Genomic DNA, 16,397 nt, shown 5'->3' with positions numbered 1-16,397 from the left:
GGCCACGTGTTGCGTATGCCAGTCGACCGACTTCCTCGAAGGGCTCTTTTCGCACAACCACGTGAAGGGTGGAAGAGAGTCACAGGCGGTCAAACAATGATTTGGCAGCGAAGTATGGAAGCCATTACCAGCAAACTCAGCTGCGCTGGTCATTGCTGTCTTGCTGGATGGGGACCCCGAGACGGGCCACATCAATCGTTAGAAACATTGTCAGACATGGCTCAGTCGCGCCCTCAATGGCGCTCATGCATCCAGGCTGTTGCCCTCAACGCATAGCTCCCTTTCCAATCGCCCCACGTAACAGTCCGCTGACTAATTTACCAGCTCTCGCCTGCAATGCTCAGCTACTTACCCCACCTCCCCGAATCATCGGCGAACTAAACTGGCAGCTACAACCACGGTACGACAAGTACCCGGTTATTACAGCTAACGACGTTGGTGCTTATCAGCTTATTACGCAGGCCCAATTGCGATTAGATCCCTAGTGCAGTGTGCTAACACAACTCGCCGAATGGAATGGGACTTCATGTGGCGTCATTTGCGCTTTCCGCAATCAACCGACCTAACTAACGCGGCTCACAACTGTGGGAACAGTTGGACTACAATCTCTTGGTCCGAAAAGCCTAACAACGAAAGCTTTATAATCGGCTCAGCTGGAATGAATGGTGGCGCGACGATGGTAAGAACTACCTAGAATCAACTGCCCGATTGATATTCCGAGACTGAGCTGGTGGCGACTACTTGGATTCCAGTCCGATCGCACGGGCAAATGTCTCAGTTCATTTGTATTTGATTCGGTTTGAAACCCGAAAATTTGTTCTCGTGTGATTTACGAAGTCTACATTTTAGCAACTCGGCTGTTGCACAGAATCTCACATCAGTATTGATGCATGTCAGCTAATCAGTGAGTTCTGCTGATATTTGGATAACACGACTTCGGATTAAACGATGTGGAAGAAACACGAACGACAGCAAATGACTTGAATCCAACCAGTCCCGGTCGCTTTGACATCACACTAGCCACTTTTTGCGCCTCCGCTTCGGCTGGGTTTTAACTGCCGTTCTTTTTCCTCCATCGTACAAATTTATGAACGAACTAACAACTCACAGCTACCAGGCTGTAAGTCTTCCGTAATTGTTTCGGAGCGTGGGTGCAGGGCGGGTTTACTCACGTATATCCTCATTTCCAGGCATCGTTCCGTAGGTAAAATGAAGGCTCTTTTCAAAAAGAGCACACATTCACGAAATCGATCGTATCCATGGCAGACGGCCTTCTGCTGGATTTGCTCTCAATGAACATCATCTGCGTTTAAAACACACAGACACGTATGCGCGAATTCTTTCAGATAAGGAAAGTGCGTTGGCCTGTTCCACTAACGAATCAATGTTCATTGTGGGTTTGAATACACATATATGGCATGTATCGGAACGTGATACTTTGCAGCACACTATTTTTGGGGAATGCCGTGCACAAGGAATCCCATTCATACCGCGTGTACTTCCTTTCCCCCGGCCAAACTCTCCTTGTCTGCTGCTGTTTACTGCATCTACCTCCTGATGTAGATGTAAATTTGTAATCCCTCATGAACTTTTAACCCTTGACCTGTCGAACCAATTCGGTTGGCCATCCTTTACGCACGCTTTCTGACCGTTTTGCATTCTCATGTGTTGTACCCAGGCGTGTGCCGCTAACTAACATCGATTTGCCATCTTCTTCGGGCTTTCTTTGGACTTGCACTACTTCGTGCAACAATTCAGACGGAAACCCCCATAATTTGAGGTTTGTACCCTTTTTATTACGTATTTTATACATGTAGTACCGCATCTTTTGATAAATCTCAAGAATGCACAATTTCTGGCTTGTGATTTTGCGCGTCACTCAAGTGGGCTTTCCTGAATACGTCGAAGTATTCTACACCGCGGCAACCCAAACAAGGACTCCAGGTGTTTCTCCATGAAAAAAAAGAAAGAAAGAAAAGAAAGCATTCAGCTGTAGCACCCTTCCGGTGCCTAGCTGCCGTGCCACTCGAAAGAAGCACGAGGGCTGGGATACTGTCAGGTTGCCCAAGTCTAGACAGGGGAAGTCAGGAGGCAGAGGTTGAGTTCGAACCACGGACCTTCCAGCCAGTAAATTCGCGCTCTTAGCACTGAGCCATCTCGCGAGGCATTCTGTCACTGGACAAGACCATGAGCAGCATAATCGGTGAAAAAGCTTTCAAAGTCGAAGGATTATCCAGTTGGAGGAATCTTCGTTTGCCGATGTTGAGGAATGTAGGTAACTCGTGTGCTTCTTGGTCGTCGATCTTTTTACCGAGCTTGGTGGTCGGATTGCGAGCGTCTCATCACTAATCAAGATGACGCTGTCATTGCGGGTTTGAGTGGATAAACCACCCAATGAATCTTCTGTCCATCCTCCTAAAATCGCCGAGTGTCAGGTGATTTCCTTCAACAGATGTTTCGCCAGTTACGCGTAGTATAATTCTTCAGTAGGACTCGTGTCACTCTGCCACATGACCTTAATATAGTAGGTCAAGTTCCTGAATAACCCAGCTCAGCTCTTGGCTTGTATGGTGTAATTGTGGAAGTCGGAAATCTTGCATAGTTAGGTGGCAGCTAGATGCGGAATGAACATAACTCAATTTGATGACGCTAGTCTCTGGCGATTTCGATATCTTTTGAGACCATTTGTGCGAGAATCACAAGTTTGAAAATGTAATTCTCGGCCTCTGATATACTGTATAGGCTTGCTACGTCAATTTACCTGTTGTCTTCATCTTTTCTGTTTCCAACTGACGTGGCTTCAGCTTACACGGAACTCGCGACAACCACTGTAAACCAACTGATCTCAATCCCATTCACTGGGAGTGCCACCCTCCTCAGGTTCCACCTCAGTTTGCTTGCTGGAACAGTGGAAGTGGTCTTACACAAGCCCGAATCCGTCCAATTCCGAGTTTTTGACTCGATCAACGTCACATGGCGACCCCAGCAGGTCAATTTAGAGGTAAGTAGCTGCCGAAATAGTTGATTACTCGATCATGACGGAGTTAATCAGCCTAGCTTTCTTTCGCTGAGGCCCTGGTTAAAAATAAGGTCGACCGTTAACCTTCTTGCCCTCCGAGCACTGTCTTTGCACTCTTTAGATTTCGCGTTTCGAAATCCCACCGCAGCAGTGATGAATCGAGTAGGAGCTTCGAGTGACACGTTTCCTTTCTCGAGAGATTACCCGGTCTAACCCAGAATATCCGTATCATAAATAGTGGAACTGCTTTTGGATATTCGTGTGAACAGGATACAATTCTGCCTACACGGTGTTCTTTTGGTAACGTATCGAAGTATTGGTAGTTCGGGTGAGTTTACTGCTTGTTGATCAGGTGGCCATTGATCTATTTGCCGAGCTTCGCAATTGACTTGGGAACGTTTCGTCACCATGCGAAGAGGCACCGTCAGTGCGTAGTTGGGTTGGTACTTCCTCACGGTAAGAGATAGCATATAGCTTTTAAATGCTGTATAAACGCACGCAGACAAACAGGACGTTTCATCACACTAAAACACTGAGTAAGGCTGCGATAAATCAGACCGAGTGCCAGTTTTTCTGCTATGTATTTGGGGTTCCCGAACGCGATTCTGAGATACATGAAACTTAAACCCCACAGTAATTCCTCAAAACGAACCCTTCCGAGGACATGTTACTACCGTGAAAACGGGATGATAGCATTCTCCGATCATGATTTACCAGATGTACCGAAGTCCATTTTGGTAGCCTGCTGTAATATTTAAGTTGGGAAATTCAGATACCATCAAAAGGTCGGAACTAACATAAGAACGCAGTTTAGTTTGAAAAAGCAACTACGTATCAAGTTCGTTCCAAGTTCAAGTTCCAAGTATCAAGTTCGTTTCCGGATTTCCGTGTAGAGTCCAGTGGTTCTCAAACTCTCCAGCACATTTCCCCTTAACGCACAATGTACATCATTTCGCGTATGTGGCATAACCACCGGGATCAGGCCTCGTTAAAAGCATCTTATGTAGTAATGCGAATTGTTACCCTTAAGGGAGACCCCCCTGAGTGGAGGCTACTCACTGTAGACTACTTAATGTCGTTCTCCGAAAGATGACTTATTGTTCGACCATTCTGAAGAAAGGGTCGAAAGTTCGAGTAGTCTGATCTAAACTAAAATACGCGGGCCGGTATTGGTTATTCAGAAAGGGTGTGGCTTCATACGTCAGAGGTCCTCCAGCAATTAGCGTTGGACGGTTGCACTGTTGAAAGAGCCTATTAGGGTAAGGTGTAAACAAGTGCACAGCACTCTGTCAGACGAGGGCCTGTCCACACACCAGCAGACGTGTCCGCGTAATCAGATGCGGTACTACAATAACCTTGTGGACATCGCTCATTATCAGACTCAGCAGATGGCCGAAGTGGTTAGAGCGCGGATTACTAACCTGAAGGTCCGCGGTTCGAATCCGACCTCCGCCACTCGACTTCCCCTGTCTAGGCTTGGGCAACCTGGCAGTATCCCAGCCCTCGTGCTCCCTTCGGGTGGCATGGCAGCTAGGCACCGGAAGGGTGCTACAGCTGAACGCTCTCTCTCTCTCTCTCGGCTATGCCAAACTCCAGAACGAGGGCTTCCAATGAGATCGCAGAATGCTTCCTTCGCCTGGTGGCTAGTAAATATATCTATCACCTTGTCGATAATGACCTTGAGGAGGTTTCAGTCATACGTGCAGTCAGGATGGCATGATGGAACAAGAGGTATCAATTTGATCTATACAGATTTCCCCCTTCAGTATGACAGGGAAGAGCTTGATTGAGCTATCGTAGGTAAGATAGTTCACTGCGTCTCATAAAGGACTGTTATCAGAACAGTCGAAGAAAAGTGAGATCACCCTAGGACAGGGACGAGTGAGGCAATACACAGAGGACCCTTTCGAGGTGGATGAATGATGGAATTCAAAATATGGTCACACTAGGGATTGCGAACTGCCGCCGTGACTGTGTGGAATATAGGTGGAGCTCCTGGGATAAATAGTGATAAAAAACGACTCAGCTTCACTATTCCCCTACTCAGTGTCTGGGGCGAAAGTTAGTTATCCAGAATAGTGAATACTGAATCATGAGGATGCCCGATTTCGAGATGGATTTTGGGTTGCTACTTAGAATTGGAATGTTCAGATTATACCACTTGTCCATCGCAATGAGGCGACTACTTCCAGTTGTACTGGGATACTGCAGTCTTATCCCCGTTGGTCTCTTCTGAAGAAGGCCTCTTAAGAGATGAACATGACTTCAATCACTGACGGCCGTCGCAGTACAGAACCCTGAGTCAGAGTACCGCTAAACGGTACCGGACAATTCACGCCGGTGTCGTTACCTTCAAATATCTAGGGTAGTTGTGTGGAATTAACACAGTTTCCGGCAGTTTCGATACCAGAGTTATCCGCCCACTGGACGACACGCTTACAGCAGAGTGAGACTTGTTGTAAGTCTCTGGCACAGTTCGCGCTGGTGCCAATGAAGTGGCAGGTTTCCGATGGAATTTGGGACCGCAACCCCAGCGCAGTGATGATGTCACCTCGACTGCTTTTCAAACAGACGATCGGCCATTAGTCTACCCTGAGCTACCGATATTCTTAATCAGACGCTTTGTAAGTGGTTTTCGTTCCAGGGAGACAAGTATACAGTGGTTCTGCTAGCATGTCTGAGAAAATTAGTTACGATAATCGATAAACCTACCTGTTCTTTCTTCAGATACTGCGCAAAACAACTATTAATAAAGTACAATACCATCCCATGTTGCTTCTTTCCAGTGGAAATCAAATCCCACAAATGACATGTATGCGGATGCTGTGCAAAACGTGGTCCTACGGGCGGCAATGCAGGGGATGCCACCCAGAGGTGAGTTTGTATATTGCATCATTTCGGCGAATTTTTGCTTGTTTCGTGGGCCCAGTTAGTCGTCCAGTTGTAGCACCCTTTCGGTGCCTAACTGCCATGCCACCTGAAGGTTGCACGAGGGCTGGGATACTGCCAGGTTGTTCAAGTCTAGACAGGGAAATCGAAAGGTAGAGATCGCGTTCGAACCACGGACACTCCGGTCAGTAAATTCGCGCTCTAACCACTTGGGCTATCTCGCCCAGTTAGTCAGACTATTGATATTTATTCGGAAGATTTCTGTGAAGTTCTTGAAGTATTGATATACTGTATTGGGGCACACCTAGCTCAGTGGTCAGAGCTCAAATTTACTGGCCGTAAGGTCCATCCGACCTCTACATCTCGACTTCACCTGTATGGGCTCCGGCAACCTGATAGTATCCTAGCCCTCGTGCTTCCTTCGGGTGGCATGGCAGCTGAATGACTAACTTATTTATCTTTTCTTCACTACATTTCTTTATTCCTTTCCCTGTCGTGTTGCTTTCAGGATTACCACATTTAACGGAACCCAGTAAAAAACAGCTGCATATGGCGTTAGAAGTAACCCTTCAAGACGCCTTCGGAATGGATTGCCTCGAAGTAGATGAAGTCGAACCGGATGCCAAGTCGATTCTGGTTCGTGTCGACTCACATGTTGCAGAAGTGGACTTAACAGACCTGGTAATTTCCTTCTCACAATTTCTCTTATACTTCGTGTCTGATGCGTAGCCAATCCAGAACTTTCTGTATATGGCTGTTGTTCTGTAGCTTTCAGGGCTTCAAGCTATAAATGATCGGATTCCACGTGATGAATCCAGTCCAAATCTTCTCTATCGTTCAGTTTCTTCACTCACCATTCAACAGAGATGTACAAACTGTTAACCATTGGGGTTCTTGTCGATCCTAGAAATCGTTCAGGAAGACCCCTTCACTCTACGGAAACCTCAGTTTATTGGTGCCATACCATGGGATTTCCTTAGATCACAAACAATAGTGTTTACCGTTCATTGTGTCCTCTTGGGTGTTCAAGTGTGTTCGCTCTTGATTGGATCTGCGGCACATGTCAGTCGGTTCAAAGTCACCTTCATTTCAAACTGTAGCATTGACTGAAACAGCTGACTTGCTGATTGGATAGTCGAAACTCGAGCCCGCCGGCAATAAGAAACTCCGTTAATTGGTTAGATTCTGGCTTCTCAGATCCCTATTACTGTTGACAGTGTTGTCAGCTTGTAGAGTGCCGGTCTCGCCCTGGGTTCTGCGTTGCCTGATCATCGCACACACTTGGTTTCGGTACATCTGATCGTTTAGTTCATGACGACTTCACTGATGTCATTTTACGGCCCAGTAAATAGACCAGCCCAGATTGTTGTGCACTTTTTCGTCATGCCACTTAAGAAAATTATTTCATCTAAAGTCACGTCACAGCTAGACATCAACCGGCTAGGATGTAAATCAAAGCGAATCCGCAACGCTATCGATCCTTTATACAGGTCCTGAAACAGTTATTAGAACGATCTGGTGGTGTTAAACGCATTAAATGTCTGTTGTGCAAAGCGATTATATAGTTGTGCATTTTTAGTGAACGAGTGACTCCTCGAAACAACTTGGAACCGCAAGACTTCGAGGAGGTGACGTTCGTGATGACACTGTATTTAATTGAATCTCCCAGGTCCCGTCAACTTGGTTGAACAACGGAGTTATCCAGGATGTCCGGTTGCCTAGTATACGGCAGTGAAGCGTCGGCGTTGAACACTGATGTCATGCTGTCGACGATGATGATTGCCCAGTCTAACTCATGTCGTTATTGGTTGGATAAATGAATGTGGTCTTCGCGCTCGGTAAGCCAGATGGACCAGTCGTGCCTTACAAAATATCTCTTAGGTGTCTTGCTACGGTATGACCTTAGGTGGCAACTCCGCAGCATGTGAGATTCCACCTGGGATGGGAAAATCGATGGGCGCCTATAAACGAAGTTTTGTGTGTTTCAGTGCTCATAATCTAAAGGGGCGAGATGGCGCAAGTGGTTAGAGCGCGAATTTACAGACCGGAAGGTCCGTGGTTCGAACCCGACCTCTGCATCTGGACTTCCTCTGTCTAGGCTCGGGCAACCTGGCAGTACCCCAACCCTCGTGCTCCCTTCGGGTAGCATGGCAAATAGGCACAGAAAGGTTGCTACAGCTGAACGATTTTGATTTCGTAACCTAAAATATCAGTCACCTGGCGTGACTGAATCGCAAGAGGCCTTTTTCGATCTTGTCAAATAGAGCAAAAATGACCGGCTATGTTCGCGAACCCCCAGGAGAAGTTGCATTCCACTTCCGTGTACACATCAATCTTATTCTTGGCAGATCGCGTTTTCTCAGCTTGAAGCGCCAAATGTTAAAACTTCCTCATAAATCGGAGCTTAAAATGCAAACTCCGCACCCCCAAATCCCCAGTGTTGTGCCAAAACGTTAGGGTACGGTATTTCAGACTACTCTCACTACACCTGATCACCCAAGTCGCTCAGCCTCATTCGTCGACACATGCGGGTGAAGGGTGTCTGTCGCCGTTGCAACCGTCTCGGCTGATGCTTTCCTCTGAACGTTTTGTACCTGGGGTTTTCTGGCCAAATCGGAAGTGATCCTCTCACTCTCTGATCTTCTGAATTATTCTGAACGACCCCCCCCAACCGAGTTTTTTCACCACCATTTTCCAACGAGTTTACCCCAACCGATTTCACCTCCATTTTCCAACGAGTTTACCAAAACCTCTGTCTCTCAGTGGGGTCATGCTTCCTTCCAAAATCGGAGTGCACTATGTCTTCTTTTCTGGCTCTCTTGTTGTGGTATCGATGTTTTCAGTGTTTTGTTTAGCAGCAAGACCGAAACGCCACAATGCACCATGTGCAGCCTTAATCTAAATAGTATGGTACTGGTGACTTTCCATCTTTTCAACCACATTTTTCATTTGGTCACTAAATTGCATACATATTGCTTTTTCTTCTCCCCATATTATCTGCTAGTCTGTCAGCTGTCCAACAAACTCAAAGCTGGAACACATCATTCGGGTAATGGTCCAACGCGTCAGCCACTGTATTTCAGCCGTATGACCTGTTGGGATTCTTAATTCGTGCACTGAAGACGTGTATTTACGGTTTTTGCATTTCTACCTGCAATTCGATGAAGACGATATAAACCATGCACAAAAAATTGTTCGTTCTTATCAACTACCTTCCAGGAAGGTCCCTTTCAAGCAGTCAACCTAAGCATGCCCCGATGATGTTTCATGATAAATCTGTAGTTTTTTCTCGCAGCCGTCAGACGTTAGCTAGTCCGTACAGAGCCTGATTAGCCGAAACCCAAACACAAAGACTGGAAGGCACACTTTCGGTAAGTAGTATCTACCCAAATTAGAGCCGACGCTCCGCTAATCCATCTATTGCCTAGGAAACGTAGTCCCAACTCTACCACAAGAGACGTTGCATCCTCCTGACAAGCATACTTTTCGTGTTACACTAGAAGGGTGAAAAACCACAATAGCGCGGATCAGCAATCTGATAGAATACATGTTGCCTTAAAAATCATACATAATGTCAGCATGGAACAGGCAGAGGTAAATGAAAAAACAATGAACGGCTTTGATGAATAACAGAGAATAACGGGGTTCAAACTTGAAGATGGCGGACCCAAATCTGTCCCTTTTGTTTGAAACGATTGTTTAATATGAAGGTCTACAAGCATGTGACACTTTACGCCGGTAGACAGCCACAGCAATTTTAAATGATTGTACACTTAAACGACGATCATTTCGCGCAAAATGCGTATACTGTATTGCCACTCAAAAAACCGGTTCTTGCGTTGGTAGTGGGAGACCTACGGTTTCCAAGATTTTCAGGACACCTCTAGTCAGACGTTGCTCTCAACAACTGGGAATGTTGCGCAAGTCTCAGAGAGATTTCTGACCCGGCAAAATCCATGCAACCTGGTTGGGGATCGCAGTTATTCGCCGAATGCTGGATACAATCCTGGCCTGGCGGTTGACATGCATCCATGACTTACTAACAATTGGTGTGGAACTATCACGTCATAATATCCCACCTGTTGCTTAAGAATCCCTTATTTTGCTGTGCACAGGAAAAGTCTGCTTTGAATTCAAGTGGACTGCAAGTAGACGGGCACAAGTGAAGTTTCTCTTGTAAATATAGAGATTTCAATCGATCCCAATCTCTAAACGAGCGATACGCTGAGGACATTAACTTTTACCCCTGATCAGCACTCCAATTCTTTGGACATCTCAAATATCATTCATCCTAATTTGTCTGTATTATGTGCACCCAGGGTGATTGCCACTGCAATGAAGTAGATAGGGATGTCCACAACACCAAGCAGAGACTTCACTCCACTTTGCATCGCGCGTATAAGGCAGCGCCTTTTGTCGATATTCCGGAGGTTTACTCAGGACCGGTCGGGAAAAGTAGTGGGCAAAAGAGACTCAGAAAAGGAAGAAGTGATGACAAGTTGAAACTCCATTTCAGCTTATCCAGACTAGTGAGTAAAAAAATGATTGTCAGTAAAGCCATCACATAGACAGGCGACTCGGAAATCTACTCTGCGTCCTGAAGTCTGCCTGGATGGATGGAACATTTTGGCTGGTCGTATGTGCCCGGCATAACGATAAACGCGCTATCAGTAGGATTCTAGCGGAATATAAAGTACAAAACGGGAACAGATTACTCTGATTGTCTGCAACTTCTCAACTCAGGCAAATGAGTTGTCGGGAGCAGTGGCAGATATTTCCACCATTCTTACCATGGTATCGGCCTAGCTCTGATCGCTCCTAAGCCACCAAGTTACTAACCGACCTACCAACAAATTCGAGCTGGGTTGTGAAAACCAAGCAGGATTCCTTCCGCGTTGTGCGTGCATATGTTCATCTTTCGACAGGCCGAACAAAACCACAGCACAGAAGACCAGTTTTCCTTTTCTAAGGTGTGGATACAACGTTGGTCTCACTCGATCACACTTTGTGGCGAGTTTCCCCTTAAATTTGCTCTTTCTCAACACCTATCCGTACAGTCTAACATCCGTGAGCGTCTGAAAATCTGCGGAGTGTTCTTCTGAGTTCAACATCGAAGGTAATGTTCGTCAGGGTTGCTCTGAACCAAGGTTCCTTTTCGAATTCGTAATTGGGCTGACTATCGAAGAAATCCTCGCTGTCTATTTTCTCCGGAGCTTTCACGGTGTAACTTCGAATGTTTCGTACTTCAACCAGTTTCAGAGTATGTTAAGTAGCCGGAATAATGTCATTCGATTTGGAATGCGTTTTGAAACACTAAAGTGCTAATACTGAACTCAGTTAGCAGATAATCAAATCCGGTTATGATGTCAGGAACACCAGACGAATATAATCAACCGAGCAACTGCAGCACGCCGAAAGGCGGCATCGCTAACAGAGTGAATAACACAGTTGCTGCAGTCCGCTTCACAATTCGCGGGTACCAATATGTGGACTGAAGGCAGGCGCAGTGGTGCGTGCAGTTAGTCTACGGCTATGAAGCCTGATCAGTGTGCATTTTCGACCACCGACGACTTTTAATTATTGGCCCCCACTTGGTTACAATATCTGCGACGATCCGAAGCACCCTACACATGGACACGGCTTTTAAATTGAACTGAAATGACTGAGTACAGTAGAATCATGCACCTTGTTTTCGGATGAAACGCATTTCACAAGTTTGCGAACGTAATTCGTGTCGCCTGTTCGTCTCATTGAGGCAACTTACTACAGTTCGAGCCAACGGTGCGAATATGATCTACCGGCAGACAGAAAGTCGAAATTTAATCAGTCCTGCTCCCCACTGTCCGATAGAAACTTCCGCAGCAAACAACCACCATGTATTTCACGAGCCTGTTAGCCGTTGCCTGCTTTCACAGCATATAGGTGCCCAAAACAGTGTGGACGATACTCAGGCTCATCTCCGTCACCCACCTCTTGGCCTAACTTCATGCGCCTAACACTGTGGGTCACCGGAGAATCCTATACCTGAAAGCGTGGTGCACTAGACGATTTCCCTGTACTGTCGCAGATATTTCGCCAGCCTACACCTTACCTACTACGAACGTAGCTTTTGAAAGTGAATCGATTACTAATACTAACAAATGGCACTAGCACTTTGCTTCATTTCACTACACAATATATCGGATGAATTGCACACCGTATGGGCTGGATACGGTTTGGTTGGAGTTCTTCCTTATATTTCGATGGAGAAATGGGGACAGTGCAAAAGCGGTCGCCGTGAAGAGTTTCCTTTACATGGAAGGATCATGCCTGTTTTGAGTCGCAGTCACATTCCCTAGAACTGTTGTACGTTATGCCTAACATCTGGGACTTTGAAAAGGACGGTGCACGCATAAAATGTAGCCCTGTGTATCCCTAATCTTTCTTTGCAGACGCACCACAAAAACGTAATTATTTAGCTACACTTTCTTCGGGTTATTTATACAAGCCAGCCGAGTCAATCGAGTAAATGAGTAAAAGCGGTGCTAATAGGATAATGATCGTACGATTTTACGTAATTCTGTTCATTACAAATCCTTCCCTATTAGTAGTGCGAGTCTCAGGGTTGCAATTGACTTATGGTAGCAGCGCTTTTAATTAAGTGTCCCCTTGAACTAACACAAGGCACGCCAGAGAAAAGAAAATAGAAAGAAATCACGAACTGTATGATGAAATACAATCACAACGGGGCATATCACATGTATAGTATACTGTTCAGAAAAACAAGTAAACGAAACGGTCAAGATTCATTAGACAGAAGTGAGGACGTCGGGACTGGTATTGTGGAATGAGGGAAATTGCACAAGTTACGAAAGACGGTATCTCCGGTCAAGTTTCACTTCAGTAATCCATAACGGACTTGGGTTTTGAAACGGCCAAAAGGTCGCGAAGTGGTCTCGGCTACACCGGAATCGCTGGTTTCTGGAGCGAAATAATCCGACGTATCTTTCGTAGCAGAGCGCACTTCATCCAGAAATGAACGTGAGTTGTGCATGCATGTTCCACCAAGAATGATATCCACTTCCGGTGTGGAGCTGTTCAACCTATGTATCGCTCGAGCCTCTTCATAGGTAGCGCCACCGATTATGAAAACTATAATTTTACGGGGCCGTTGTATCGATGAGGCGCCTGTCCAAGAGCCAGCGGCAGATAAATAGGGGAAGGCAGTTTCTCGTAGTTTCCCTTTGACTAGATCGTTTATTATTCCTGTCAGAACCGGCTCGTGTTGTGTGTAAACATTATCAACTCCTTTGAGTCCCTTAACAAGGCGCTTCGTCAGAGATGTCATTGCATTTGTAGCGGTTTGTGTGTTTATGCTATGAGCCCCGCTGGCTACGGTTTTCATTGCATCAAACAGCGTGAACTCCTCTGCACGAGATCGAGGTCCTGAAAACTCCAAAATGCGTTGAACCATTTGAACATCTTCATCTGTTGCCCCACGACTGACGAGAGCCTTGGCTAAAGTTGAAAGATCCGTCTTTTGTCCCTCGTATTTCAGAGCATATAACAAAACCAAACGCAGCGCATCGGACAACAAGACTCGAGGATCGTTAAGCAAAGCTCTGATCTGAGAAAGACTGGTAGAGTGGCTGTCATGACAAATTAATTCCTGTTCAGCTTCACTGACTTCCAACAACGCATGCTCCTTGACTAGTCGCGATAACTCGGATACAATGGTAACATGAGTCTCAACTGTCCCGGATACTTTCCGAAATGCAGGGTAGTGTTCTAGAAACTTCTTCAAGTCACCAATGGAATCTATGTTCTTCGTATCAACGGACCGCGAAGCAGACTGAAAATTTTCTACTAGCTTTTTTATAGCTTGTCCGATTTCACCAAAATTCGCATACTGGTTGTTCCTAAAAAATTCATCAAACTCTCTGGACAAGGTAACTTCCTTTAATTCTGGTCGGACATTCAGCGCTCGCGATAGATTTACTCGGTTTTGCTTCAACCCGATTAGCTCATGAACCATGGCTTCATAGGTCCACTGGGTAAGAAGTGGTGTCACAGAATCCTGACGTCGGTCTAAAATTAGCAGAACGGAGGACTGTTCAGACTTTCTGCCAAAATCAAACAAGACGGCCTCACGAGAGATCATAGAACGGATAGATTCGGCTACATGCCGTGCAGCCTCGGACGTGTTCTGATAACGAATGAGTGGACATTGTTTCAAAGCCAATAGAACTGCAGTGATGGAGTCCGTGCACCGACCAACCGCGCTCGGAATCATCCCTCGATTACCTTCAAGGCAGTTAGGCAAATCGAGTTCAAAGAGGAAAGGAGAAAGAGGCATAAAATCCGTGTAGTACTCATGTACTTCAGCGACAACTTCGTGATCATCTGCTTCGGCCAACTGTTTCAGCAACTGTTTTGTCAAAGTATGACTGAAGAATACGTAGTACGATGAATAATTTGGTTTCCGTAGTTCTTGCGCAAGCAGATTGACGTTTTCTTTGGTTGGGCGCAAAAGACATACACAACGAAGATGCTCTAGTGGCTCGCGTGGTAAGCGGATGCGTTCGATAAGATATACCTCCTGTTTCATAATTTCAGACATCGAGGAGACTAAGCTGACGGTTTTCAGAGTTTCGTCGTCCAAAAGCAAAACTTTCATTCCGGCGCCAGCAACTGTTAGCATTTTGGACAGATAGTTCTTTACCGCAAGGTGGAGGTCCATGGTCAAAAGTGTCACAGATTGAACACCTGAAAAAATATTATGGGCTCCTAGATTAGTGAGAAATGCAAGGCTCAAATAATAAGAACGTAAAGCAGCTGCCAAGTCGACGAACCAATGAGGTTCATTGTGAAGGTTTGGTCGTATCCCGCAAGGTTCAGCCAAGCAAGGCCTCCGGTCCTCAGTAGGACTCGCCAAGTGAGCATACAGAAATCCGTAACATAAAGTTACAGTTATCAGCTTCAGAAATGCATTTCCGGCGGTCGGGTTGATCAACTAAGCTTTGGGGCACATTGATACACACCTAAAAGCATCATCTTTAGCATCGATCCGGTCTTGGTGAAGAGTATTTTGACACTACTGACCTACTCACTGTTACTATATTAGACAAGGTTTGTAGGTATAAGCTAAGCTGTCCAGCTGAGGATGTCATACACCAGTGCAATGTTGACCTGTTTTGCGATAAGTGGTTCTGATAAGTTTCACCAGAGCCTTGGAGCTTATTTTCATTTAGTTCTTCCGTCTTCCTTTCTTCACTAAAAATTAGGAAACATTCTTAAAAGGTGGAAGTAGCCCTTCTTAGAGGAATAACCCAATACGCATTTCTTTCTGAGTAACTCAGGATGTTGTGAGCACCTGTCCTTCCCAGTAGTCACACGACAGCTTGTAATGGGATTCCCAAGTTACCGATTTCACCAATTCACAGTCTAAGTACTGCGAGACATAAAAACCACGTATAAGAAGTAGAAGATACATTGGTGGCGGTTTTCCGCGAATCGGACACAGCCCAACCATAACTTCACCATTTTGGCTTCAAGCAGCGGAACATTCGATAGAAGATACATTGTTGGCGGTTTTCCACGAAACGGACACAGCCCAACCATAACTTCCTCATTTTGGCTTCAAGCAGCGGAACATTCGATTTCAATAGTAATTGCAACATAGCCTGTCAGTCACCACCGTCCGGTTACAGAAGCAAGCAGTCGCTCTCCGGTCTTAGCACGGACAAGAGCTAGCAGACAAGGAGGCACCGCTTCCGGTATCTCTTTGGGACGATTTGATTTAGATACCCAGTTCTCACCAGTGGACTGCATACAGCAGATGACAATTCAGGCGGCATTCTTACGACCAGTAGAAAGTGGTATTTTCATGGTGTGACTTGGAGATTAAGCTGCTAACAAGTTAGTCTGCATCAGGAGCTGACCAGCTTTTTCTGTCTGATAACTAGAACAAGGCAAAGTTCTGTGTCGAACCAAATCGGATCGGGGGAAGGAGTGTCAGACGGGCATATTCATGCTCGATACCAAATAAAAGTGCATCTACAGCTTAGGATGTTCATAGTTGCATGTTTTCACAAGCTCCACCGAGCTCCTGTGCCAGATGACTTCCAGCCGAAGTTGTTCAGAGATGGGGGTGAAGTCCTCCGCCAGCGTTTTGTGCCAGATGACTTCCAGCCCAAGTTGTTCAAAGATGGGGGTGAAGTCCTCCGCCAGCGTTTCTCTAATGTTTGCATGGGAAGAGACCGTCTCAAATAACTGGGGAGAACCGAGTACAGCGCCCATTCTCAAAAAGGAGCTCATGTTGAGTGCGGTAATAACAGGGGAATCAGCTTGACTCAGGTTGTCAGGCTGCGTCATTCGTCTTTTGTTACCTTACGCTGGGTCGTGAAACACTGACTCGAGGGAAGTAAGCGGTATTCTGGCTTGGTAGGGACTGCGTTGACCAAATTTGCACACTCCGTCAGGTGCTAGAACGCCATACGTACAGATGACC

At 46.0% G+C, this 16,397-nt stretch overlaps 2 protein-coding genes across 2 annotated transcripts in view; one reads left to right on the top strand and one right to left on the bottom strand.

Moving 5' to 3' along the window:
- The window catches only part of T265_00534 (hypothetical protein), a gene marked incomplete at both ends in the record, with an annotated part of 31,778 nt that extends 21,835 nt beyond the window's left edge, over window positions 1–9,943 (top strand). The window contains 4 exons of the mRNA XM_009164338.1: window positions 2,805–3,001; window positions 5,806–5,893; window positions 6,417–6,589; window positions 9,785–9,943. Coding sequence (XP_009162602.1) covers window positions 2,805–3,001; window positions 5,806–5,893; window positions 6,417–6,589; window positions 9,785–9,943 — 617 coding nt within the window. The remainder of the gene's footprint in view (window positions 1–2,804; window positions 3,002–5,805; window positions 5,894–6,416; window positions 6,590–9,784) is intronic.
- Window positions 9,944–12,782: 2,839 nt separating this feature from the next.
- On the bottom strand, window positions 12,783–14,633 carry T265_12570 (hypothetical protein; the record flags this gene model as incomplete). The annotated part of the gene is made up of 1 exon (XM_009164394.1): window positions 12,783–14,633. The coding sequence occupies one exon, from the start codon at window positions 14,625–14,627 to the stop codon at window positions 12,783–12,785; it is 1,845 nt and encodes a 614-aa protein (XP_009162658.1).
- Window positions 14,634–16,397: the final 1,764 nt, after the last annotated feature.

This window comes from Opisthorchis viverrini, assembly GCF_000715545.1.
Source record: "Opisthorchis viverrini unplaced genomic scaffold opera_v5_5, whole genome shotgun sequence".
NCBI lineage: Eukaryota > Metazoa > Platyhelminthes > Trematoda > Opisthorchiida > Opisthorchiidae > Opisthorchis > Opisthorchis viverrini.
The sequence above is the reverse complement of the archived record's forward strand: the minus strand, read 5'-3'. Positions and strand labels throughout refer to the sequence as shown.